This window comes from Scyliorhinus torazame, chromosome 3 (genome assembly GCF_047496885.1).
Source record: "Scyliorhinus torazame isolate Kashiwa2021f chromosome 3, sScyTor2.1, whole genome shotgun sequence".
NCBI lineage: Eukaryota > Metazoa > Chordata > Chondrichthyes > Carcharhiniformes > Scyliorhinidae > Scyliorhinus > Scyliorhinus torazame.
In genome coordinates, this window is record NC_092709.1 from 343,591,604 (window position 1) to 343,617,480 (window position 25,877).

The 25,877-nt window shown below is 54.9% G+C and overlaps 1 protein-coding gene across 3 annotated transcripts in view; it reads left to right on the forward strand.

Annotated features, from left to right (window-relative positions):
* Nucleotides 1-25,877, forward strand: part of exoc6b (exocyst complex component 6B) — an 800,313-nt gene that overhangs the window by 286,570 nt on the left and 487,866 nt on the right. For all 3 annotated transcript variants that reach the window (XM_072497736.1, XM_072497737.1, XM_072497738.1), the window contains exon 7: nucleotides 2,266-2,442. In XM_072497736.1, the coding sequence (XP_072353837.1) occupies nucleotides 2,266-2,442 (177 nt within the window). The remainder of the gene's footprint in view (nucleotides 1-2,265; nucleotides 2,443-25,877) is intronic.

A 25,877-nucleotide genomic window follows, 5' to 3' on the forward strand; every position in this document is an offset into this window, starting at 1 on the left:
CGGTAGCACAGTGGTTAGCACTGTTGCTTCACAGCGCCAGGGTCCCAGGTCCAATTCCCAGCTTGGGTCACTGTCAGTGTGGAGTCTGCACGTTCTCCCCGTGACTGCGTGGGCTTCCTCCGGGTGCTCCGGTTTCCTCCCACAGTCCCGAAAGACGTGCTTGTTATGTGAATTGGACATTCTGAATTCTCCCTCTGTGTACCCGAACGAGCACCGGAGTGTGGCGACTAGGGGATTTTCACAGTAACTTCATTGCAGCGTTAATGTAACCCTACTTGTGACGAGAATAAAAGATTATTATTAAGATTATTATTATCACTGACCATTGAAATGCTCAGCTGGTCCTTTTAATGGTTGAGAATCCGGATAATAGTCAACTTCAGTTTCCACAGTCGCATTGCGAACCGTTTTGCCCGGAGGCAGCAAGTCACCTGTTCAAGCCCCTTTGCGGGAACACATAACCCAGACTGACATTTCAATACAGTCGTGAGCGAAACAGTGAAGGAAGTGCTTTACTGGCGAGGCTGCCTAATTTTGAGAAGTTAAACAGAGGCCCATTGTTACCACTAATCAGGGACGTATTCCATGGTACTTCTCAAATAAGAACACAGGATTTCTCCCATTGTCCTGGCAAACATTAATCCACCAACAAACAATGACAAAACAGATCACTTAAGCATTTATTCAAGAGCTGATTGTGGAGCGACGCTGCACAAATTGGCTGCTGTCTTTTCTATTCATTCCATTCCCACTAACTTGATAGAGTTTTTCGAGGAGGTCACAAAGATGATTGATGCAGGTAGGGCAGTGGATGTTGTCTATATGGACTTCAGTAAGGCCTTTAACAAGGTCCCTCATGGCAGACTGGCATGGACTTCAGTAAGGCCTTTGACAAGGTCCCTCATGGCAGACTGGTACAAAAGGTGAAGTCACACGGGATCAGGAGTGAGCTGGCAAGGTGGATACAGAACTGGCTCGGTCATAGAATCCAGAGAGTAGCAATGGAAGGGTGCTTTTCTGATTGGAGGGCTGTGACTAGTGGTGCTCCGCAGGGATCAGTGCTGGGACCTTTGCTGTTTGTAGTATATGTAAATGATTTGGAGGAAAATGTAACTGATCTGATTAGTAAGTTTGCGGACGACACAAAGATTGGTGGAATTGTGGATAGCGATGAGGACTATCAGAGGATACAGCAGGATTTGGATCTTTTGGAGACTTGGGCGATGAGATGGCAGATGGAGTTTAATCCGGACAAATGTGAGGTGATGCATTTGGGAAGGTCTAATACAGGTAGGGAATAGACAGTGAATGGCAGAACCTTCGAGTATTGACAGTCAGAGGGATCTTGGTGTACAGGTCCACAGGTCACTGAAAGGGGCAACACAGGTGGAGAAGGTAGTCAAGAAGGCATGCGGCATGCTTGCCTTAATTGGCCGGGGCATTGAGTATAAAAATTGGCAATTCATGTTGCAGCTGCATAGAACCTTAGTTAGGCCACACTTGGGGTATAGTGTTCAATTCTGGTTGCCACACTACCAGAAGGATGTGGAGGCTTTAGAGAGGGTGCAGAAGAGATTTACCAGGATGATGCCTGGTATGGAGAGCATTAGCTATGAGGAGAGGTTGAAGACACTTTGTTTATTCTCACTGGAACGAGGGAGGTTGAGGGGCGACCTGATAGAGGTCTACAAAATTGAGGGGCATAGTCAGAGTGGATAGTCAGAGACTTTTTCCCAGGGTAGAGGGGTCAATTACTAGGGGGCATCGGTTTAAGGTGCGAGGGGCAAGGTTTAAAGGAGATGTGCGAGGCAAGTTTTTTACGCAGAGGGTAGTGGGTGCCTGGAACCCGCTGGCGGAGGTGGTGGTGGAAGCAGGGACGATAGTGACATTTGAGGGGCATCTTGACAAATACATGAATAGGATGGGAAAAGAGGGATACGGACCCCGGAAGTGTAGATGATTTTAGTTTAGATGGGCAGCATCGTCGGCGCAGGCTTGGAGGGTCGAAGGGCCTGTTCCTGTGCTGCACTTTTCTTTGTTCTTTGTTTATTCACATTACAATGACCATGTTTCATAAAGCAGTTTGGAGATTGTGAGGCATTTTGGAAGATTGTAATGGGCTGGCTCTCTTCTTATGCTTTGTCGCATTAGAAGCTCTGCCAGGCCTTCGATTTATGTCCAATGCATTCAAATATTGCACGTGTGCCAGCAAAATGTGCAGTAAACTTGATCTAAAGATGTATTATTGCTGCTGTTTTATTTTAGGCCCATCAGCAGAGGAACTTGGATAACATCGTCTCTCAGCAGCACAAGATCGGAACTGGAAAGAAAGTGAAGAAAGATGGCGGCATTAGTTTCGACGCAGAGGTGGACAATACCAGCCCAATGTCTGAGCAGGATTCTGGAATCTTAGATGTTGAAGATGAGGACGATGAAGAGGAGGTAATTACTTATTTTCCAAGCTATTTTGAAGGCAATTGTGTGTCAACACCATGTTCAGTGCCATTTGCGACTCCGTCCATGTGCAAATGCAGCAAGACCTGGACACTCTCCAGACTTGGACTGACAAATGGCACGTTATACACATATGCCAGGCAATGACTACCTTCAATAAGCGAAAATCAAACTATGGGCCCTTGATATTCAGTGGCATTGCCATCACTGAATTCCTCCCTTCTCCTATCAACACCCTGGGGGGTTACCATTGATCGGAAACTGAACTGGACTATTCAAAAAATACTGTGGCTACAAGGCCAGGTCATAGGCTAGAAATCCTGCGACAAGTAACTCGCCACCTGACTCCCCAAAGCCTGTCCACCATCTTCAAGGCACAAGTCAGGAATGTGATAGAATGCTCTCCACTTGCCTGGATGAGTGAAGCTCCAAATACACTCAAAAAGCTCATCCATCCAGGCAAGTGGAGAGCATTCCATCACATTCCTGACTTGCGCCTTGAAGCTCAAAGCAGATCGCTTGATTGACACCCTTTCCACAAACATTCAATCCCTCCACCACTGCCACACAGTGGCAGCAGTGTGTACCGTCTACCAGATGCACTGCAGTAACTCACCAAGGCTCCTTCCAAACCCACGACCACTACCATCTAGCAGGACAAAGGCAGCAGATACCTGGGAACCCCACCACCTGGAGCTTCCCCTCCAAGTCACTCACCATCCTGACTTTTAACACGTATCTCTGTTCTTTCACTGTCACTGGGTCAACATCCTGGAACTCCCTCGCTAATGGCGCTGTGGGTGAGCCTACACCACATGGACTACAGCAGTTCAAGAAGGGAGCTCACTACCACATCAAGGGCAATTAGGGATCGGCAACAAATGCTAGCCTAGTCGGCGAAGCCCACATCCAAAAAAATTTTTTTTTTAAAAAAATCGTGGTTAGATAATTGGATTGGATTTGTTTATTGTCACATGTACCGAGGTACAGTAAAAAGTATTTTTCTGCGAGCAGCTCAACAGATCATTAAGTACATGAAAAGAAAAGGAAATAAAAGAAAATATATAGTAGGGCAACACAAGGTCCGCAATGTAACTACATAAGCACCGGCATCGGATGAAGCATACATGAGGCCAGTCCATAAGAGGGTCGTTTATGAGTCTGGTAACAGTGGGGAAGAAGCTGTTTTTGAGTCTGTTCGTGCGTGTTCTCAGACTTCTGTATCTCCTGCCCGATGGAAGAAGTTGGAAGAGTGAGTAAGCCGGGTGGGAGGGGTCTTTGATTATGCTGCCCGCTTTCCCCAGGCAGCGGGAGGTGTAGATGGAGTCAATGGATGGGAGGCAGGTTCGTGTGATGGACTGGGCGGTGTTCACGACTCTCTGAAGTTTCTTGCGGTCTTGGGCCGAGCAGTTGCCTTACCAGGCTGTGATGCAGCCAGATAGGATGCTTTCTATGGTGCATCTGTAAAAGTTGGTAAGAGTTAATGTGGACATGCCGAATTTCCTTAGTTTCCTGAGGACGTATAGGCGCTGTTGTGCTTTCTTGGTGAAGCGTCGGTGTGGATGGACCAGGACAGATTTTTGGTAATGTGTACCCTGAGGAATTTGTAACTGCCAACCATCTCCACCTCGGCCCCGTTGATGCTGACAGGGGTGTGTACAGTACTTTGCTTCCTGAAATCAATGACCAGCTCTTTTGTTTTGCTGGCATTGAGAAGAGAGATTGTTGTCGCTGCACCACTTCACTAGGCTCTCAATCTCCCTTCTGTATTCTGACTCGTCGTTATTCGAGATCTGGCCCACTATGGTTGTATCGTCAGCAAACTTGTAGAAGGAGTTGGAACCAAATTTTGCCACGCAGTCGTGTGTGTACAGGGAGTAAAGTAGGGGGTCAAGTACGCAGCCTTGCGGGGCCCCGGTATTGAGGGCTATTGTGGAGGAGGTGTTGTTGTTTATTTTTACTGATTGTGGTCTGTGGGTCAGAAAGTCGTGGATCCAGTTGCAGAGTGAGGAGCCAAGTCCTAGGTTTTGGAGTTTTGATATGAGCTTGGCTGGGATTATGGTGTTGAAGGCGGAGCTATAGTCAATAAGTAGGAGTCCTTGTTGTCGAGATGCTCTAGGGATGAGTGTAGGGCCAGGGAAATGGCGTCTGCTGTGGACCGGTTGGGGCGGTATGCGAATTGCAGTGGCTCAAGGTGTTCTTGGAGGATGGAGGTGATGCGCTTCATGACCAACCTCGTGAAGGACTTAATTACGACTGAAGTCAGGGCCACCGGACGGTAGTCATTGAGGCACGTTGCCTGGCGAAGAGGGGCAGAAGGAGCTTAAGCACTAGTGGATCAATTGAGCACTGGCCTGTTTCTAGGCTGTGCATCCTATGTATCTAACTATTGCCTCTGAGCAAGCGCCATATATTTTAGTCCTTGTTGATTCAAATTGGGGACTGATCGAACACTGTGACTGTTTTTCAAGTTGGAATATGTGCACATTTATTTATTCGTGGGTTATGCGCTGTGTTAATTGACTGCCGCGGGTTCTCTCAAAGTGGTAGTGGGCCTCCTTGAATCACAAAATGGCAACAATCTGCTTTAGATCAGCAACACCAGAGATCAGAAGAACTAGGTTTGCCTGTAGGGTAGTTGACATCTGGAAATGGCTCTCTCAAAAAAAGCACCTGAGCTGTGTTAAACTCCTAAAAGACGAAAACTGGATGAAATCTGGTTTCAGAATAAGATTAAAGGTTATTGGGATCAATGTAGATAGAAATAACCAAAAGTTTCATTGAGCATGATTGCTGTTCAGGTGCCGTGAGCAAGGAACTGCCATATGTGGAGGGCCAGTCATCGAGAAAATAGCAATGGAAAAGCATTTTTAAGCTTTACTTGATTAGGAAAGAGTTGATTTGCATTTATCTTGTATCCCTTAATCCCACGCTTAGGGTATCCCAAAGCATCTCACAGCCAATTAATTATTTTCTGACACATTTCTACTTGTTCTGTAAACAGAAACAGTAGCCAATTTGTACATCGCAAGATCTCGCAAAAAGCAATTAGATAAATGACCATCCTTTCATGGCTGAGGGAGAAGTGTTAACTTGAATACTGGGAGCATTTGCTCGAACAGTGTCACGGACGTTTGACTGTTCAGCTCCCGGGAAGAAACCTCAATTTATTCTTGCATCGGAAAGGCCCTACACTCCCTCACTAATTGGTGTCTGTCTTGATTTATGGTCAGATCTTGAAGAGGTCTTGAAGTCCACAATCTTTGATGGAGCTGGTGTAAACGTTACTGAGTGAAATGTCATTGGGAATTGGGGAGTAGTTTTGAAGCGTTTATAGCAGATTAAATTAGTTGGTTGAACCCTTCTGGGTAGATGAGGTTCCATGCCTGGAATGTTTGTGCTTTTCTCTCCTTCTGTAACCTTCAGAGAAGCTGTTGGATCAAGATTCAAAACTAAAGAATATAAGAAGTAGGAGGAGTAGGTTGGATGGAGCATCGGTGTCAGCACTGTGCTCAGATTTTGACATCGCAACATGCAGACTCAAACTCTACTCTGAATCAAATTATTCCTCCCTTCCAAATTTTCAATGCAGCATTTACATTTTCCCACTAGACCAGCATACACACTTCTGTGCATTACTGAGGAGTGCTGTACTGTCAGATATGCCATTTTCTAGATGGGACGTTAAGCCAAGACCCTGTCTGCTGGTTCAGGTGAATGTTCAGGAACCCGTGGCACTGCCTGAAGACGTGGAGTAGATTATCCCTTCATCCCAAACAAGGCTCTTCCTCTCACCCAGTGTTTTTCAAACTTTTTTTTCCCGGGACCCACTTTTGCCAACCGGCTGGCCTTCGAGACCCATGTAGGCCACCCTTCACGGCCGACCTTAGCGACACATGCCACGCTCGCTTACCTTTAATGTGACATGGGGAGCCTGCTTGGTCCTCATGATCTCACTTGAATCCGGTTCAATGGAAGAGAGGGCAATGCTCATATCAGGTACAGATTTCAGCCAGTTCCTTTGTGCCGTTTTCACCTTTGTGAGAATGGAAAATCCAACCTCGCGCATGTAGGTCGTTGTGAAGGACAATCGCAACAATATGCTTGTCATACTCATCACTGGATACTCCTGAGGGATGCTACTCCAGACTGGTGAAAGTCTCATGGGCTTTTGGCGGGTTTTTAATGTGGTATCACAGGTCAGGTACAGCAGTGTAGTCTTCTCATTTGGAGTCAGCTGTAAGTTAATAACTGATTCTGGGGTCTCAACTTCAAGAAGAATTTTGTACCCACCATTTCTCTTTCAAAATCTGAAACTCCTCCTCTCATTTGCCAGTACTTCGCTGCATATAACACACATGAGTTTTGCATCCTTATTTGCATGGGCACAATTGACAAAACCATACCTCAAATTATCTTTATACTACTTTGTTTCCGAGTTAGGGTTCTTCATTGTAGGCTGTTAACCAGAGGCCCTGGATCTCTGTGCAGAGCTAACAGTAGCACTTCTCTGTCCTGCCCTGGACTCTCCTGAGCAACCCTCTCCAGCAGATTCTGCTGTCAAATCCAGTCCAGTAGGTACATTGCCATCTATTTCAGTCTCTGGCCGTTTCTTACTTTTAAGAAAATGATGCATCTTCACTGTCCCCTTGCCAGTAGCTGGAAAATGGAAGCAGCTCTGCTCCGCGATTTGGCACCAATAACGCGTACATGTAGGGCGCTTGAGTCAAGTACCAGCCTCCCCGAACAGGTGCCGGAATGTGGCGACTAGGGGCTTTTCACAGTAACTTCATTTGAAGGCTACTTGTGACAATAAGCAATTTTCATTTCATTTTTCATTTCAAGTGTGTGTGCAGGGCATGACCTGCTCTTTGCTGGCGTGTCTGGCCAGAGAACTGTGCACAGCCTAATCTCTTTGCTTTTCAATGCAGCAGCATTTGTCATTATCAGTAAAAATGCCAGTAGCGGCCTTTGGGTGCTTCTCCCGCGAGAACGGCGCAACAGATTGCTCCTTGGCCCTCCCAGCACCCACGCGCAGCTCACATGTGGGTCACGACCGGCACTTTGGAAAACCCTGATCTAACCGATACTTCCAAAGCAAATTACCTGCTTATTCATGTTATCACTATCTATAGAAACTGGCTGCATGCAGCTTGGCTGCTATGTTTGCGAACAAAGCAACAGTGATTGCATGCCAAAAGTGCATTGGGACTTGGGTCCATGCTCGCCCTTGCCCTTGCTGATACCCACCTCTGCTCTGTGTTCTCTCTCACCTGCCCGCACTCTCATTGCGTACTTAAAAGCAGAAGCATCAAGTTACAGACAGAGCCCAACGGATCAGATCAAAACATTTCATTCCTGCCACAACCAGTTATGAATGGTGGTGGGCAAATAAACAACTCGCTGGATGAGACTCCAGAGATATTCCCATCCTCAATAATGCAGGAGCCCAGAATGTCGGTGCAAAAGAGAAGGATGGAGCATTTGCAACCTTCTTCAGCCAAAAGTACAAAGTGGGTGATCCATCTTTGCCTTCTTTCTAGGTCCCCAGCATCACAGGTGCCACTCTTCAAGTAATTCAATACACCCCATGTCATATCAAGAAATGGCTGAGGAAAGGCTCTCGATACTGCAAAGACAACATTCTGGATGTAGTATTGAAGACATGTGCTCCAGAATTTGCCAGGCCCCTAACCAAGCTGTTCCCATGCACTGGCACCTACCTGGCAAGGTGAAAAATAGCTCAGTTATTTCCTGCCCACAAAAAGCAGGAAAATTTAATCCGGCCAATTTCCACCCCATCTGCCTATTCTCAATCATCAACAAATTGAGGGGCTGGTTTAGCTCACTGGGCTAAATCGCTGGCTATTAAAAAGCAGACCAAGGCAGGCCAGCAGCACGGTTCAATTCCCGTACCAGCCTCCCTGAACAGGCGGCGGAATGTGGCGACTAGGGGCTTTTCACAGTAACTTCATTGAAGCCTACTCGTGACAATAAGCGATTTTCATTTCATTGATGGAAGACATCATTAACAGTGCAATTAAGTGGCATTTACTCACCAATAACCTGCTTGCTGATTTAGGGTTTTGCCAGGGCCACTCAGCACCTGGCCTTATTACAGCTTCGATCTAAACGTGGACAAAATAGCTGAATTCCAGAAGTGAGGTGAGCGTGGGCCCTTGACGTCAAGGCAATATTTGATCATGTGTGACATCGAGGAGCCCGTGTAAAATTGAAGTCAAGAGCGCAGGATGTAGGAATAGACCATATGAACCACTGATCCTGCTCCCCCATCAGCACCACATGGCTAATCTTGGGTTTCAACTCCACTTTCCTGCCCATACTCCTTGATTTCCCTGAGAGTCAATGGAAATCAAGGGGAAAACTCCCCATTTGTTGGAATTATACCGAGCACAAGTCACTTGTGGAAGTCAGTTATCTCAGCCCTCAGATATCACTGCTGGAGTTCCTCAGGGCAGTGACCCAGGCCCAACCATATTCTGCTGCTTCATTAATGACCTTCCCTCTGCCTAAAGTGCAGATGTTTGCTGACTGTTCAGTACCATCCATGTCTCCTGAGACATTGAAGCAGCCCATACGTGAATGTAGCAAGACCTGGACTACATTCCGAGAGAATCGAAACATCGCTCCATGGCATTTAATGGCATTTCCATTTCCAAACCTGTCACAATCAACATCCTGGGAGTTGGGAACCTTGCTGCTCTCTGTCCCTCGCACGCTCTCTGTCCCTCGCGCGCTCTCTGTCCCTCGCGCGCTCTCTGTCCCTCGCGCGCTCTCTGTCCCTCGCGCGCTCTCTGTCCCTCGCGCGCTCTCTGTCCCTCGCGCGCTCTCTGTCCCTCGCGCGCTCTCTGTCCCTCGCGCGCTCTCTGTCCCTCGCGCGCTCTCTGTCCCTCGCGCGCTCTCTGTCCCTCGCGCGCTCTCTCTCCCTCGAGCGCTCTCTCTCCCTCGAACGCTCTCTCCCTCGAGCGCTCCGTCTCCCTCGCACGCTCCGTCTCCCTCGCGCGAACCGTCTCCCTCGCGCGAACCGTCTCCCTCGCGCGAACCGTCTCCCTCGCGCGCTCCGTCTCCCTCGCGCGCTCCGTCTCCCTCGCGCGCTCCGTCTCCCTCGCGCGCTCCGTCTCCCTCGCGCGCTCCGTCTCCCTCGCGCGCTCCGTCTCCCTCGCGCGCTCTCCCTCCCTCGCGCGCTCTCCCTCCCTCGCGCGCTCTCCCTCCCTCGCGCGCTCTCCCTCCCTCGCGCGCTCTCCCTCCCTCGCGCGCTCTCCCTCCCTCGCGCGCGCTCTCTCCCTCGCGCGCGCTCTCTCCCTCGCGCGCTCTCTCTCCCTCGCGCGCTCTCTCTCCCTCGCGCGTGTGCATTCTCCCCCGCGCGTGTGCGCTCCCCCTCGCGCGCTCTCTGTCCCTCGCGCGCTCTCTGTCCCTCGCGCGCTCTCTGTCCCTCGCGCGCTCTCTGTCCCTCGCGCGCTCTCTGTCCCTCGCGCGTGCTCTCTCCCTCCCTCGCGCGCTCTCCCTCCCTCGCGCGCTCTCCCTCCCTCGCGCGCTCTCCCTCCCTCGCGCGCGCTCTCTCCCTCGCGCGCTCTCTCTCCCTCGCGCGTGTGCATTCTCCCCCGCGCGTGTGCGCTCCCCCTCGCGCGCTCTCTGTCCCTCGCGCGCTCTCTGTCCCTCGCGCGCTCTCTGTCCCTCGCGCGCTCTCTGTCCCTCGCGCGCTCTCTGTCCCTCGCGCGCTCTCTGTCCCTCGCGCGCGCTCTCTCCCTCCCTCGCGCGCTCTCCCTCCCTCGCGCGCTCTCCCTCCCTCGCGCGCTCTCCCTCCCTCGCGCGCGCTCTCTCCCTCGCGCACGCTCTCTCCCTCGCGCGTGTGCAGATGTTTGCTGACTGTTCAGTACCATCCATGTCTCCTGAGACATTGAAGCAGCCCATACGTGAATGTAGCGAGACCTGGACTACATTCCGAGAGAATCGAAACACCGCTCCATGGCATTTAATGGCATTTCCATTTCCAAACCTGTCACAATCAACATCCTGGGAGTTGGGAACCTTGCTTCTCTCCCTCGCGCGCTCTCTCTCCCTCGCGCGCTCTCTCTCCCTCGCGCGCTCTCTCTCCCTCGCGCGCTCTCTCTCCCTCGCGCGCTCTCTCTCCGCGCGCGCTCTCTCTCCGCGCGCTCTCTCTCCCTCGCGCGCTCTCTCTCCGCGCGCGCTCTCTCTCCGCGCGCTCTCTCTCCGCGCGCGCTCTCTCTCCGCGCGCTCTCTCTCCCTCGCGCGCTCTCTCTCCCTCGCGCGCTCTCTCTCCCTCGCGCGCTCTCTCTCCCTCGCGCGCTCTCTCTCCCTCGCGCGCGCTCTCTCCCTCGCGCGCTCTCTCTCCCTCGCGCGCGCTCTCTCCCTCGCGCGCGCTCTCTCCCTCGCGCGCGCTCTCTCTCCCTCGCGCGCGCTCTCTCCCTCGCGCGCGCTCTCTCCCTCTCTCTCCCTCGCGCGCTCTCTCTCCCTCGCGCGCTCTCTCTCCCTCGCGCGCTCTCTCTCCCTCGCGCGCTCTCTCTCCCTCGCGCGCTCTCTCTCCCTCGCGCGCTCCCTCTCCCTCGCGCGCTCCCTCTACCTCGCGCGCGCCCTCTCCCTCGCGCGCTCTCTCTCCCTCGCGCGCGCTCTCTCCCTCGCGCGCGCTCTCTCCCTCGCGCGCTCTCTCTCCCTCGCGCGCTCTCTCTCCCTCGCGCGCTCTCTCTCCTTCGCGCGCTCTCTCTCCTTCGCGCGCTCTCTCTCCCTCGCGCGCTCTCTCTCCCTCGCGCGCTCTCTCTCCCTCGCGCGCTCTCTCTCCCTCGCGCGCTCTCTCTCCCTCGCGCGCTCTCTCTCCCTCGCGCGCTCTCTCTCCCTCGCGCGCTCTCTCTCCCTCGCGCGCTCTCTCTCCCTCGCGCGCTCTCTCTCCCTCGCGCGCTCTCTCTCCCTCGCGCGCTCTCTCTCCCTCGCGCGCTCTCTCTCCCTCGCGCGCTCTCTCTCCCTCGCGCGCTCTCTCTCCCTCGCGCGCTCTCTCTCCCTCGCGCGCGCTCTCTCCCTCGCGCGCTCTCTCTCCCTCGCGCGCTCTCTCTCCCTCGCGCGCTCTCTCTCCCTCGCGCGCGCTCTGTCCCTCGCGCGCGCTCTCTCCCTCGCGCGCTCTCTCTCCCTCGCGCGCTCTCTCTCCCTCGCGCGCTCTCTCTCCCTCGCGCGCTCTCTCTCCCTCGCGCGCTCTCTCTCCCTCGCGCGCTCTCTCTCCCTCGCGCGCTCTCTCTCCCTCGCGCGCTCTCTCTCCCTCGCGCGCTCTCTCTCCCTCGCGCGCTCTCTCTCCCTCGCGCGCTCTCTCTCCGCGCGCTCTCTCTCCCTCGCGCGCTCTCTCTCCCTCGCGCGCTCTCTCTCCCTCGCGCGCTCTCTCTCCCTCGCGCGCTCTCTCTCCCTCGCGCGCTCTCTCTCCCTCGCGCGCTCTCTCTCCCTCGCGCGCTCTCTCTCCCTCGCGCGCTCTCTCTCCCTCGCGCGCTCTCTCTCCCTCGCGCGCTCTCTCTCCCTCGCGCGCGCTCTCTCCCTCGCGCGCGCTCTCTCCCTCGCGCGCTCTCTCTCCCTCGCGCGCTCTCTCTCCCTCGCGCGCTCTCTCTCCCTCGCGCGCTCTCTCTCCCTCGCGCGCTCTCTCTCCCTCGCGCGCTCTCTCTCCCTCGCGCGCTCTCTCTCCCTCGCGCGCGCTCTCTCCCTCGCGCGCTCTCTCTCCCTCGCGCGCTCTCTCTCCCTCGCGCGCTCTCTCTCCTTCGCGCGCTCTCTCTCCCTCGCGCGCTCTCTCTCCCTCGCGCGCTCTCTGTCCCTCGCGCGCGCGCTCTGTCCCTCGCGCGCGCGCTCTGTCCCTCGCGCGCGCTCTCTCCCTCGCGCGCTCTCTCTCCCTCGCGCGCTCTCTCTCCCTCGCGCGCTCTCTCTCCCTCGCGCGCTCTCTCTCCCTCGCGCGCTCTCTCTCCCTCGCGCGCTCTCTCTCCCTCGCGCGCTCTCTCTCCCTCGCGCGCTCTCTCTCCCTCGCGCGCTCTCTCTCCCGCGCGCTCTCTCTCCCTCGCGCGCTCTCTCTCACTCGCGCGCTCTCTCTCCCTCGCGCGCTCTCTCTCCCTCGCGCGCTCTCTCTCCCTCGCGCGCTCTCTCTCCCTCGCGCGCTCTCTCTCCCTCGCGCGCTCTCTCTCCCTCGCGCGCTCTCTCTCCCTCGCGCGCGCTCTCTCCCTCGCGCGCTCCCTCTCCCTCGCGCGCGCTCTCTCCCTCGCGCGCTCCCTCTCCCTCGCGCGCGCTCTCTCCCTCGCGCGCTCTCTCTCCCTCGCGCGCTCTCTCTCCCTCGCGCGCTCTCTCTCCCTCGCGCGCTCTCTCTCCCTCGCGCGCTCTCTCTCCTTCGCGCGCTCTCTCTCCCTCGCGCGCTCTCTCTCCCTCGCGCGCTCTCTCTCCCTCGCGCGCTCTCTCTCCCTCGCGCGCTCTCTCTCCCTCGCGCGCTCTCTCTCCCTCGCGCGCTCTCTCTCCCTCGCGCGCTCTCTCCCTTGCGCGCTCTCTCTCCCTCGCGCGCTCTCTCTCCCTCGCGCGCTCTCTCTCCCTCGCGCGCTCTCTCTCCCTCGCGCGCTCTCTCTCCCTCGCGCGCTCTCTCTCCCTCGCGCGCTCTCTCTCCCTCGCGCGCTCTCTCTCCGCGCGCTCTCTCTCCCTCGCGCGCTCTCTCTCACTCGCGCGCTCTCTCTCCCTCGCGCGCTCTCTCTCCCTCGCGCGCTCTCTCTCCCTCGCGCGCTCTCTCTCCCTCGCGCGCTCTCTCTCCCTCGCGCGCGCTCTCTCCCTCGCGCGCTCCCTCTCCCTCGCGCGCGCTCTCTCCCTCGCGCGCTCCCTCTCCCTCGCGCGCGCTCTCTCCCTCGCGCGCTCTCTCTCCCTCGCGCGCTCTCTCTCCCTCGCGCGCTCTCTCTCCCTCGCGCGCTCTCTCTCCCTCGCGCGCTCTCTCTCCTTCGCGCGCTCTCTCTCCCTCGCGCGCTCTCTCTCCCTCGCGCGCTCTCTCTCCCTCGCGCGCTCTCTCTCCCTCGCGCGCTCTCTCTCCCTCGCGCGCTCTCTCTCCCTCGCGCGCTCTCTCTCCCTCGCGCGCTCTCTCTCCCTCGCGCGCTCTCTCCCTTGCGCGCTCTCTCTCCCTCGCGCGCTCTCTCTCCCTCGCGCGCTCTCTCTCCCTCGCGCGCTCTCTCTCCCTCGCGCGCTCTCTCTCCCTCGCGCGCGCTCTCTCCCTCGCGCGCTCTCTCTCCCTCGCGCGCGCTCTCTCCCTCGCGCGCGCTATCTCCCTCGCGGGCTCTCTCTCCCTCGCGGGCTCTCTCTCCCTCGCGGGCTCTCTCTCCCTCGCGGGCTCTCTCTCCCTCGCGGGCTCTCTCTCCCTCGCGGGCTCTCTCTCCCTCGCGGGCTCTCTCTAACTCGCGCGCTCTCTCTAACTCGCGCGCTCTCATTCACTCGCACACTTTCTCTCGTTCACTCGCACTCTTTCTCTCGTTCACTCGCACTCTTTCTCTCGTTCACTCGCACTCTGTATCTGGGGCTGGTTTAGCACAGTGGGCTAAACAGCTGGCTTGTAATGCAGAACAATGCCAGCAGCGCGGGATCAAATCCCGTACCGGCCTCCCTGAGCAGGCGCCAGAATGTGGCGACTAGGGGCTTTTCACAGGAAGCTAATTGAAGCCTACATGTGACAAGCGATTATTATTTCTCTTGCTCATTCACACTCTTTCTCTCGCTCACTCGCTCCTTCTCACACTAACTCGCCTTCTGTCTCTGACTCGCTCTGTCTCTCTCACTCGCGGGCTCTATCGCTTGCGCTCCGTTGCGTGTGCTCACTCGGGCACACTACTCACATACGCACCCTCCCACACTCTCCCCGTGCGCCGGCTCTCCCCGCAGGCCGGCTCTCCCCGCAGGCCGGCTCTCCCCGCAGGCCGGCTCTCCCCGCAGGCCGGCTCTCCCCGCAGGCCGGCTCTCCCCGCAGGCCGGCTCTCCCCGCAGGCCGGCTCTCCCCGCGCGCCGGCTCTCCCCGAGCGCCGGCTCTCCCCTCGCGCCGGCTCTCCCCGCCTGCCTTGCTCTCCCCGCGCGCCTTGCTCTCCCCGCGCGCCTTGCTCTCCCCGCGCGCCTTGCTCTCCCCGCGCGCCTTGCTCTCCCCGCGCGCCTTGCTCTCCCCGCGCGCCTTGCTCTCCCCGCGCGCCTTGCTCTCCCCGCGCGCCTTGCTCTCCCCGCGCGCCTTGCTCTCCCCGCGCGCCTTGCTCTCCCCGCGCGCCTTGCTCTCCCCGCGCGCCTTGCTCTCCCCGCGCGCCTTGCTCTCCCCGCGCGCCTTGCTCTCCCCGCCCCGGCCTTCGCCGGCGCTCCATCCGCCCTCCCCTTCGACGCCGCTTTGGCAGATAAGGCAAAGGAGAATCCAGAGAGCTTCTACAACAACATACAGGTCAAAAGAGTAACCAGGGAGAGAGTAGGGCCTCCAGGTTCTATAAGGTCATCTATGTGCGGATCCACAAGAGCTGAGTGAGATACTTGATAAATATTTCTCATCGGTATTTACTGTACACCGTATTCCAGCTGAAGACTAACTCATGTTAACCTATGTCCCTATTAACAAAGCCCAGGATACTGTACGGTTTTTCAACTGCTCTTTGCCACCTGTCCTGCCACCTTCAATGACATTTGCACAAATATACCCAGGACCCTCTGCTGCTTTTTTCCCTTTATTCTGTTGTGGGATGTGTCATTTGTTGCCCGTCACTAACCGCCTTGAGCTGAATGGCAGCTAACAGTCAACCACAATGTTGTGGGTCTGGAGTCACATGTAGGCCAGACCGGGTAATGACGGCAGGTTTTCTTCCCTCGGAACCAAATGGGTTTTTACAACAATTGACAATGGTTTCATCGTCATCATTTGACTTTTAATTCCAGATTTTTATTGAATTCAAATTTCACCACCTGCCGTGGTGGGAAGTGAACCCAGGTCCGCCACAGCATTAGCCTGGGTCTCTGGACTTCTAGTCCTCCCCTTAAGAATTTTACTGCTTGTTTTATATTGCCTGTCCATGCTCTTCCTACCAAAATGCATCACCTCAGACTTCTTCACATTCAACTGCATCTGCCACCTCTCTGCCCATTCCACCAACTTGTCTATGTCCTTTTTGAAGTTCCCCATTGTCCTCTTCACAGTTTACAATAATTCCAAGTTTTGTATCATCCACAATCTTTGATATCGTCCTTTGTGCACCCAAGAGCTAGATCATTAATATATATTAGAAAAAGCAAGGGCCCCAATACAGATACTTGAGGGTCACCACTACAAACGTTCCACAAGTCCTAAAAATATCCATCGAACGTTACTCTCTGCTTCTTATTGTTCAGCCAATTTTGTATCGACGTTGCTGCCGTCCCTTTTATTCCATGCACTTTTAACTTTTCTTGCCAGTTTGACATGTGGCACTATTGAATGCCTTCTAAATGTCCATGCCACTATGTCACTCTCTTTAGGGGCTGTTTTGCACAGGGCTAAATCGCTGGCTTTGAAAGCAGACCAAGGCAGGCCAGCAGCACGGTTCAATTCCCGTAACAGCCTCCCCGAACAGGCGCTGGAATATGGCGACTAGGGGCTTTTCACAGTAACTTCATTTGAAGCCTACTTGTGACAAGTGATTTTCATTTCATTCACTCTCGCACACACTCACTCTCGCTCACTTGCACACAGTTCTGCCCAGTCTCGTTCACTCGCACACAGTCGTGCACAGTCTCGTTCACTCGTGCACAGTCTCGTTCACTCGCACACAGTCGTGCACAGTCTCGCTCACTCGCACACAGTCGTGCACAGTCTTGCTCACTCGCACAGTCTTGCTCACTTGCACACAGTCGTGCAGTCTTGCTCACTCGCACACAGTCGTGCAGTCTTGCTCACTCGCACACAGTCGTGCAGTCTTGCTCACTCGCACACAGTCGTGCAGTCTTGCTCACTCGCACACAGTCATGCAGTCTTGCTCACTCGCGCACATTTGTGCCAGTCTTGCTCACTTGCACACAGTTGTGCAGTCTTGCTCAATCGCACCTAGTTGTGCACTGTCTTGCTCACTTGCACACTGTTGTGCACAGTCTTGCTCACTCATGCACGGTTGTGCACAGTCTTGCTCACTTGCACACAGTTGTGCACAATCTTGCTCACTCGCACACAGTTGTGCAGTCTTGCTCACTTGCACACAGTTTTCATAGAATTTACAGTGCAGAAGGAGGCCATTCGGCCCATCGAGTCTGCACCGGCTCTTGGAAAGAGCACCCTACCCAAGCACACACCACCCTATCCCCATAACCCAGTAACCCCACTCAACCAACACTAAGGGCAATTTTGGACACTAAGGGCAATTTAGCATGGCCAATCCACCTAACCTGCACATCTTTGGACTGTGGGAGGAAACCGGAGCACCCGGAGGAAACCCACGCACACTTGTGCAGTCTTTCTCACGTGCACACAGTTGTGCATAGTCTTGCTCACTCGCACACAGTTGTGCACAATCTTGCTCACTCGCACACAGTTGTGCACAGACTTGCTCACTCTTGCTCAATCTTGCTCGCTCACTTGCGCACTTTTAGACGCTCGCTATGCCAGCCTCACGCGTCTTGTTTTCTTTCTACTCCCCCCCCCCCCCCCCCCCCCCAATGTCTCGTTGATGATGGGAAAAAGAAGTCTTGTAAAACTTTTACCAGCTTTAGTGGCTGGAGTGCTCCAGGTTGTAAAGGGAGTTTATCTTACTCAAACTTTCTCAGCCTCGATCTACTGGCAGTAAGACGAAGGAAAGTATTAGCTAAAAATGCAGTGAACCAGATGTCACCTTTCCATGTTCGCAGCTGGACAGCTGACAATCATTCGGCGCTGTTTTAAATTACTTCAGAGACGGCTTTGTAACCAAAATAACTATTCCTCGGAGTTCACAACTGAAATTAGTGAAATCCTTAACAGCTTCAAAAAGGGAGAGAATGAAAAAAAATTCAGCTTTTCACATTTTTTCCCCCAAGGAATATCGCGGCAAAATGTGTCAAGTTGAAAGCAAAGACACATCAATGCTTGCATCGACCTGGGAGCACAAGATTATACTTTTCCATTCTCGACGTGTGTCAGGTTGGCATTCATTGAGCACCCCAATTTGAAGGTGGTGTCATGCCTTCATGAACAACTGTTTGATACAACTGAGTGATGTACTGGGCTACTTAGCGGGCAATTAAGAGTTAACCATATGGCATCACTGAGGCCATCTATTTCCACCTCTCAAACAATACTCAACTGTGACCCTGCCTCTCCTTATCTGCTGAAGCCCTTATCCATGACTTTGCTACCTCTATGCATGACTATTTCAATATATTCCTGTTTGACCTCCCATCTTACACCACAAACTTGAGTTCATCTAAAACCTAACTCCCCCGATGGTCCTGTTCTCCACCAGCTCTGTGTTTATCACCTACATTGGCTCCCGGTAAAACCTTGATTTTAAAATTCTCAACCTTTTTTTCGAATTCTTGCATTGTCCCCTGTCTACTTCTGTAATTTATTCCAGCCGCAGAACGTGTTGACATATTTGCATTCCTCCAGATCTAATCTCTTGAGCATTCTAATCTTAATGGCTACATCATTGGTGGCCATGTCTCTGTCTGTCTGTCTCTCTGTCCCACTTTCCCTCTGTCCCACTTTCCCTCTGCCCCTCTGTCCGTCTGCCCCTCTGTCCGCCTGCCCCTCTGTCCGCCTGCCCCTCTGTCCGCCTGCCCCTCTGTCCGCCTGCCCCTCTGTCCGCCTGCCCCTCTGTCCGCCTGCCCCTCTGTCCGCCTGCCCCTCTGTCCGCCTGCCCCTCTGTCCGCCTGCCCCTCTGTCCGCCTGCCCCTCTGTCCGCCTGCCCCTCTGTCCGCCTGCCCCTCTGTCCGCCTGCCCCTCTGTCCGCCTGCCCCTCTGTCCGCCTGCCCCTCTGTCCGCCTGCCCCTCTGTCCGCCTGCCCCTCTGTCCGCCTGCCCCTCTGTCCGCCTGCCCCTCTGTCCGCCTGCCCCTCTGTCCGCCTGCCCCTCTGCCCGCCTGCCCCTCTGCCCGCCTGCCCCTCTGCCCGCCTGCCCCTCTGCCCGCCTGCCCCTCTGCCCGCCTGCCCCTCTGCCCGCCTGCCCCTCTGCCCGCCTGCCCCTCTGCCCGCCTGCCCCTCTGCCCGCCTGCCCCTCTGCCCGCCTGCCCCTCTGCCCGCCTGCCCCTCTGCCCGCCTGCCCCTCTGCCCGCCTGCCCCTCTGCCCGCCCGCCCCTCTGCCCGCCCGCCCCTCTGCCCGCCCGCCCCTCTGCCCGCCCGCCCCTCTGCCCGCCCGCCCCTCTGCCCGCCCGCCCCTCTGCCCGCCCGCCCCTCTGCCCGCCCGCCCCTCTGCCCGCCCGCCCCTCTGCCCGCCCGCCCCTCTGCCCGCCCGCCCCTCTGCCCGCCCGCCCCTCTGCCCGCCCGCCCCTCTGCCCGCCCGCCCCTCTGCCCGCCCGCCCCTCTGCCCGCCCGCCCCTCTGCCCGCCCGCCCCTCTGCCCGCCCGCCCCTCTGCCCGCCCGCCCCTCTGCCCGCCCGCCCCTCTGCCCGCCCGCCCCTCTGCCCGCCCGCCCCTCTGCCCGCCCGCCCCTCTGCCCGCCCGCCCCTCTGCCCGCCCGCCCCTCTGCCCGCCCGCCCCTCTGCCCGCCCGCCCCTCTGCCCGCCCGCCCCTCTGCCCGCCCGCCCCTCTGCCCGCCCGCCCCTCTGCCCGCCCGCCCCTCTGCCCGCCCGCCCCTCTGCCCGCCCGCCCCTCTGCCCGCCCGCCCCTCTGCCCGCCCGCCCCTCTGCCCGCCCGCCCCTCTGCCCGCCCGCCCCTCTGCCCGCCCGCCCCTCTGCCCGCCCGCCCCTCTGCCCGCCCGCCCCTCTGCCCGCCCGCCCCTCTGCCCGCCCGCCCCTCTGCCCGCCCGCCCCTCTGCCCGCCCGCCCCTCTGCCCGCCCGCCCCTCTGCCCGCCCGCCCCTCTGCCCGCCCGCCCCTCTGCCCGCCCGCCCCTCTGCCCGCCCGCCCCTCTGCCCGCCCGCCCCTCTGCCCGCCCGCCCCTCTGCCCGCCCGCCCCTCTGCCCGCCCGCCCCTCTGCCCGCCCGCCCCTCTGCCCGCCCGCCCCTCTGCCCGCCCGCCCCTCTGCCCGCCCGCCCCTCTGCCCGCCCGCCCCTCTGCCCGCCCGCCCCTCTGCCCGCCCGCCCCTCTGCCCGCCCGCCCCTCTGCCCGCCCGCCCCTCTGCCCGCCCGCCCCTCTGCCCGCCCGCCCCTCTGCCCGCCCGCCCCTCTGCCCGCCCGCCCCTCTGCCCGCCCGCCCCTCTGCCCGCCCGCCCCTCTGCCCGCCCGCCCCTCTGCCCGCCCGCCCCTCTGCCCGCCCGCCCCTCTGCCCGCCCGCCCCTCTGCCCGCCCGCCCCTCTGCCCGCCCGCCCCTCTGCCCGCCCGCCCCTCTGCCCGCCCGCCCCTCTGCCCGCCCGCCCCTCTGCCCGCCCGCCCCTCTGCCCGCCCGCCCCTCTGCCCGCCCGCCCCTCTGCCCGCCCGCCCCTCTGCCCGCCCGCCCCTCTGCCCGCCCGCCCCTCTGCCCGCCCGCCCCTCTGCCCGCCCGCCCCTCTGCCCGCCCGCCCCTCTGCCCGCCCGCCCCTCTGCCCGCCCGCCCCTCTGCCCGCCCGCCCCTCTGCCCGCCCGCCCCTCTGCCCGCCCGCCCCTCTGCCCGCCCGCCCCTCTGCCCGCCCGCCCCTCTGCCCGCCCGCCCCTCTGCCCGCCCGCCCCTCTGCCCGCCCGCCCCTCTGCCCGCCCGCCCCTCTGCCCGCCCGCCCCTCTGCCCGCCCGCCCCTCCGTCCGGCTGTTCGGTTCTCTGTCTGTCTGTCTGTCCGTCTCTGTCTGTCTGTCTCTGTCTGTCTGTCTGTCTGTCCGTCCGTCTCTCTCTCTGTCTGTCTGTCTGTCCGTCCGTCCGTCTCTGTCTGTCTGTCTGTCCGTCCGTCCGTCTCTCTGTCTGTCTGTCTGTCTGTCCGTCTCTCTGTCTGTCCATCTGTCTCTCTCTCTCTCTCTCTGGCTCCCTCTCTCTCTCTCTCTCTCTGACTGCGTTTTTCTCTCTCACGTTCTGATTCCGTCTCTCTCTTTCTCTATGACTCCGTCTCTCTCTCTCTCTGGTTTAGCACAGGGCTAAATCGCTGGCTTTGAAAGTAGACCAAGGCAGGCCAGCTGCACGGTTCAATTCCCGTACCAGCCTCCCCGAACAGGTGCCGGAATGTGGCGACTAGGGGCTTTTCACAGTAACTTCATTTGAAGCCTACTTGTGACAATAAGCGATTTTCATTTCATTTCATTTCTCTGACTCCGTCTCTCTCTCTGACTCAGTCTCTCTCTCTCTGACTCCATCTCTCTCGCTCTCTGACTCCGTCCCTCTCTCTCCCTCTCTGACCACGGTGGTTCTGCGCATGCGCACCGATGAGTGGGCACGCATGCGCAGTGCGCCCACATTTTTTTATATGGTTGCGGGTGTCATTTTGAAGGCCACTCAAAACCGGCATTGTTAAAAGCCGGCTGTTGCGTGCGAACTTGCGCAATGGGAGCGCTGCGATGGACGACTCCGCGACCCTCCCAACACCCGTGGGTCGCGACCCCGACTTTGAAAATGCCTGGTCTAGACTCAACAATCTTTAGCTGTTTGATCAATTTCCCTCCATAATAAGGACAGCATTGGGATGTTTGCTGATGGACTGCACAATGTTCAGTACCATTCGCAATTCTTCAGATGCTGAAGCAGTCCATGCCCATGTGCAGTAAAACCTGGACAACATTGAAGCATTGGGCCAATAAGTTGAAAGTAACATTTGTGCTGGACAAATCCCGGGCAATGACTGTCTCCAATATGAGAGAATCTAACCAGCTGTCCTTGTCTTTTGATGATGATGTGGAGATGCCGGCATTGGACTGGGGTGAGCACAGTAAGAAGTCTTACAATACCAGGTTAAAGTCCAACAGATTTGTTTCAAACACTAGCTTTCGGAGCACTGCTCCTTCCTCAGGTGAATGAAGAGGTTGGTTCCAGAAACATTTATATAGACAAAGTCAAAGATGCAAGACGATACTTTGAATGCGAGCATTTGCAGGTAATTAAGTCTTTACAGAGCCAGAGAGGGGGGTGACCCCAGGTTAAAGAGGTGTGAATTGCAACTCTGCGTAATCGCACGTCCTGAATCGCCGAGCAGAAACTTATAGCCAAGTTCCGCACACATGAGTACGGGTTCGACCGGGACCTTGGGTTCATGTTGCATTATATTCACTCCCCACCATCTGGCCTGACATTGCAAAATCCTACCAACTGTCCTGGCCTGAGACAATTCACAGCTCTTTAACCTGGGATTACCCCTCTCTCTGGATCTGTAAAGACTTAATTAACTGCAAATGCTCTCATTCAAAGCATCATCTTGCATCTTTGACTTTGTCTCTATAAAGAAGCTCGATAACATCCAGGACAAATACGCCTGCTTGATTGACACCTCACCCACAAACATTCTCTTGCTCTACCACCAACACACTGCGCACCATCTAATGACAAGGGCACCCGACGCATTGGAACATCATCTCCTGGACATTCGCCTCCGAGTCACTCGCCATCCTGACCAGGAACAATATCGCTGTTGCTTCGCTGTCACTGGTCAAAATCATTTAACAGCACTGTGGATGGACCTACACCACAGGGACTGCAGTGCTTCAAGGCGGCAACTCAGTATCACCTCAAGGACAATAATAATCTTTATTATTGTCACAATAAGAACAATAATTGGTTATTGTCACAAGTAGGCTTCAATGAAGTTACTGTGAAAAGCCCCTTTTGTAATGCAAGCACACTGGAATGAAATTACTGTGAAAATCCCCTAGTCGCCACTCTCCGGCGCTTGATCGGGTACACAGGGAGAATTCAGAATGTCCAATTCACCTCACAGCATTAGGGGTGAGTGATAAAAGTTAGCCGAGCCAGCAATGCCCACGTTCAGTAAATGAATATTAAAACAAAAAAACTAGCTGATAGCGCACGAACTTCGCTGGAATGGACTAATTCCTATCAGGCTGGGCAGTTTGATATAGGTTCTCCTGTCTTTAATGTGGTTCTATTCCTTCACCCAGTGGTGCACCTTTCCAATCGGCCACAGAGGGCACCATAGCATAACCTAATGATGCAAAGGCCATTGTACTTATACTGGTGAGAAACTTCAATATTTTAACTCTGACCATTTCAAATTGTAAGGAAAATGTAATAAAATCATTCAGTTAGTTGTGCCTTATTTGTTAAGAGAGGAAGATTTTCATTTGGCATCATGCTACTTTTTAAAAGCTGATTCCATCAAACCTGTAAGTTTGGTGGTGGTTTCCGTTCTAACACAAACTATTCATCAGACCACACGCTTTTCATTGGTTTCCCAACCCATGCAGTATATTCATGAAATTATCTGCCTGGTGTCATGAAGAACATATTCTCTTCATGGTCCTAGATTTTCCATTTGGGTTTGACGGTAACATTCTTGCCTCTGAGACAGAAGATCGTAGGTTCAACTCCCACTCCAGAGACTTGAACATGTAATCCAGAGGCACATGTCACTGCACTACCGAGGGAGTGCGCTACTGTCAAAGGCGCTGCCTTTGAGATAAATAAAGATCATCTCTGCCCTCAAGAGGTGGATGTTAAACGTCCTTTTGGACTTTTCAAAGAAGAGCAGCTATATTTGAAATTATATATTAATTTAGTTATTTCTGAACCAACATTATTAAAAACAGATATTCTAGTCTCTTTTGTCACCAGCTGTGGGATCTTGCTATATGTAAATTATTTGACATATTTCCCTCATTATAGTAAGTGACTAAGTGACTTCAAAGATATCGTATTGGCTGTGAAAAGGATGGCACGGTGGCACAGTGGTTAGCACTGTAGCTTCACAGGCCAGGGTTCCAGGTTTGATTCCCGGCTTGGGTCACTGTGCGTAGTTTGCACGTTCTCCCTGTGTCTGCGTGGGTTTCCTCCGGGTGCTCCGGTTTCCTCCCACAAATCCCGAAAGACGTGCTTGTTCAGCAAATTGGACATTCTGAATTCTCCCCCCCCGTGTACCCGAACAGGCGCCAGAGTGTGGTGACTGGGGAATTTTCACCGTAACTTCATTGCGGTGTTAACGTAAGCCTACTTGTGACAATAAAGATTATTATTATTGAACACTTTGGCGCATTAGATAAACACTGCTCTTTCTTCAGATTTAAAAAAAAAAGAAGCAAGCAACGAAAAACTTGAGCCAAGATTCAAAGCGTCTATTTAAGCTTCCAGACGTCATATGGGTCTGAAGCTAATTTTTAGCTGGAGGAACAAGATTAACCTGTGAAGTGGACTTCTACGTCATTGGTATTGCTCCGCGATCTGATGGATGAAGTATTCTTCTGTATGGAAAGTGTTGCTTCAATTACCTCCTCCCCCTGTACAAAAGGTTATACTCTTCATGTGTGTATGCGTGAGAATGGTGGGGTTTCTGATGTGTAACACATGATATTAATCAACCCCTGGGAAACGTAACATCTTGGGGACATTTGCTTATAAATCAGACCAGGTAATTTTAGCCTAGTGGGTGATTGATGAGGTTGCAGCTGGAATAGTGGGAGAAGTTTTGGGCACCCTGCCTTGGAAAGGACTCTGAGAGCGACAAGGCTGATTTCAGGACTTAAAAGTCCCAAATTTTGAAAGTTGAATGACTGAATTGGTGCCAGGGGGACTGAGGGAAGACGTGTTTCATTCAGGTCTTTCAAGTCTGTGAAAGATGTGGATGTAGCAGGTTGTTTAATTTTTCATGTGGCAACCCCAGTTTAATTTATCGGCAAGCACTGAGATGGGGTTTAATTTGGAAGCAGTTAAGTTTGTCCAAATAGTAGGTGCATTGCATCTTCCAGAAACTATTGTTGCCATGTTAAATAATGTAAATTATTTGATAAATGAGGTGACTGCCTGTCTGCTTTGAATAAAGGTTGGAGAGTATCAGGGTAAATTTATCTTCAGAAGAGTCATTGCATTTCTAAGTAATTACTGTGTCTGAAGTTATTTGCGGAGAATCACAAAGCATTTACAGTGCAGAAATCGGTCATTCAGCCCAAAATACCTATAGGAGCTCGGCACATGGCTTAAATTTTCATTTGGAATTGTGGTTGCTACAGAGTATTTCCATGTCTGGTGCACTTTGGTTCAAGATTTTGTTGGACTTTGTGACTGTCACAGGTGAACTGCAACCAATCAACCGTTGGTATGTATTTCCATCCTTCGAGGTCCAGAAAAAGTGCTGGTGCGTCTTGCTCTTCATAGAATCTCTGCAGCACAGAATGAGGGCATTCGGCCCGTTGAGTCTGCACCGATCTTCTGAAAGAGCACCTTATCTGGCCCCACTCCCCGTCCTATCCCCTTAATCCCACCTAACCGTTGGACACTAAAGGGCAATTTAGCATGGCCAATCCACCAATTTAGCATGGCCAAGTGGTGCACCTGGAAGAAACCCACGCAGACAGGGGGACAACATACAAACTCCACCCAAGGCCGGAATTGAATCTGGGTCCCTAGCGCCGTGAGGCAACAGTGCTCACCACTGTGCCGCCGTGCCACCCCTTGAATTGTTGCAATGCGTGTGGGGAAGGTGTTCCCATGCGACCGTTCCAGGAATTCGTTTTTCCTTGTAAGTGTTTAATACAGCTGAATGGTTTGCTAAGTCACAGCGGAAAGAAACTAGTTACCGGTTAATCAGACCAGGTACGGGTGGCAGGTTTTCCTTTGTAAACAGGCTGGATTTCAACAATAATCCAACTGAATCTGAAATAGGATTCTCAAACTACTGCGGTGGGATTTGAACTCCTGCTGTCTGGATTATTCACCCAGTTTACTGACCTTGTAACATAACCACGACAACAACATTTTGGTGTCTTAACAACCATGATGTCTGTCAGAATGAATTGACAAGCTAAATGGCACTCTTCTAATTCCTCTGTTTTTTAAAATCATCTTTATTATTTTATTGGCTTTTATTCTTATTAATTATTATTTTTTTAAAATCAAGTTCGTTCTTTTCTTGTTCTCTTTCTTCCCCCAAAGGCATTGCCTTCCATCAGGGATAGTGTTCCCCTGGTTCATCCTGCCAGGCAGGCCAGTGTGGTTCTGGGGCAGCACGGTAGCATGGTGGTTAGCTCAATTGCTTCACAGCTCCAGGGTCCCAGGTTCGATTCCCAGTTTGGGTCACTGTCTGCGCGGAGTCTGCACGTTCTCCCCGTGTGTGCGTGGGTTTCCTCCGGGTGCTCCGGTTTCCTCCCACAGTCCAAAGATGTGCAGGTTAGGTGGATTGGCCATGCTAAATTGCCGTTAGTGTCTAAAATTACCCTTACTGTTGGG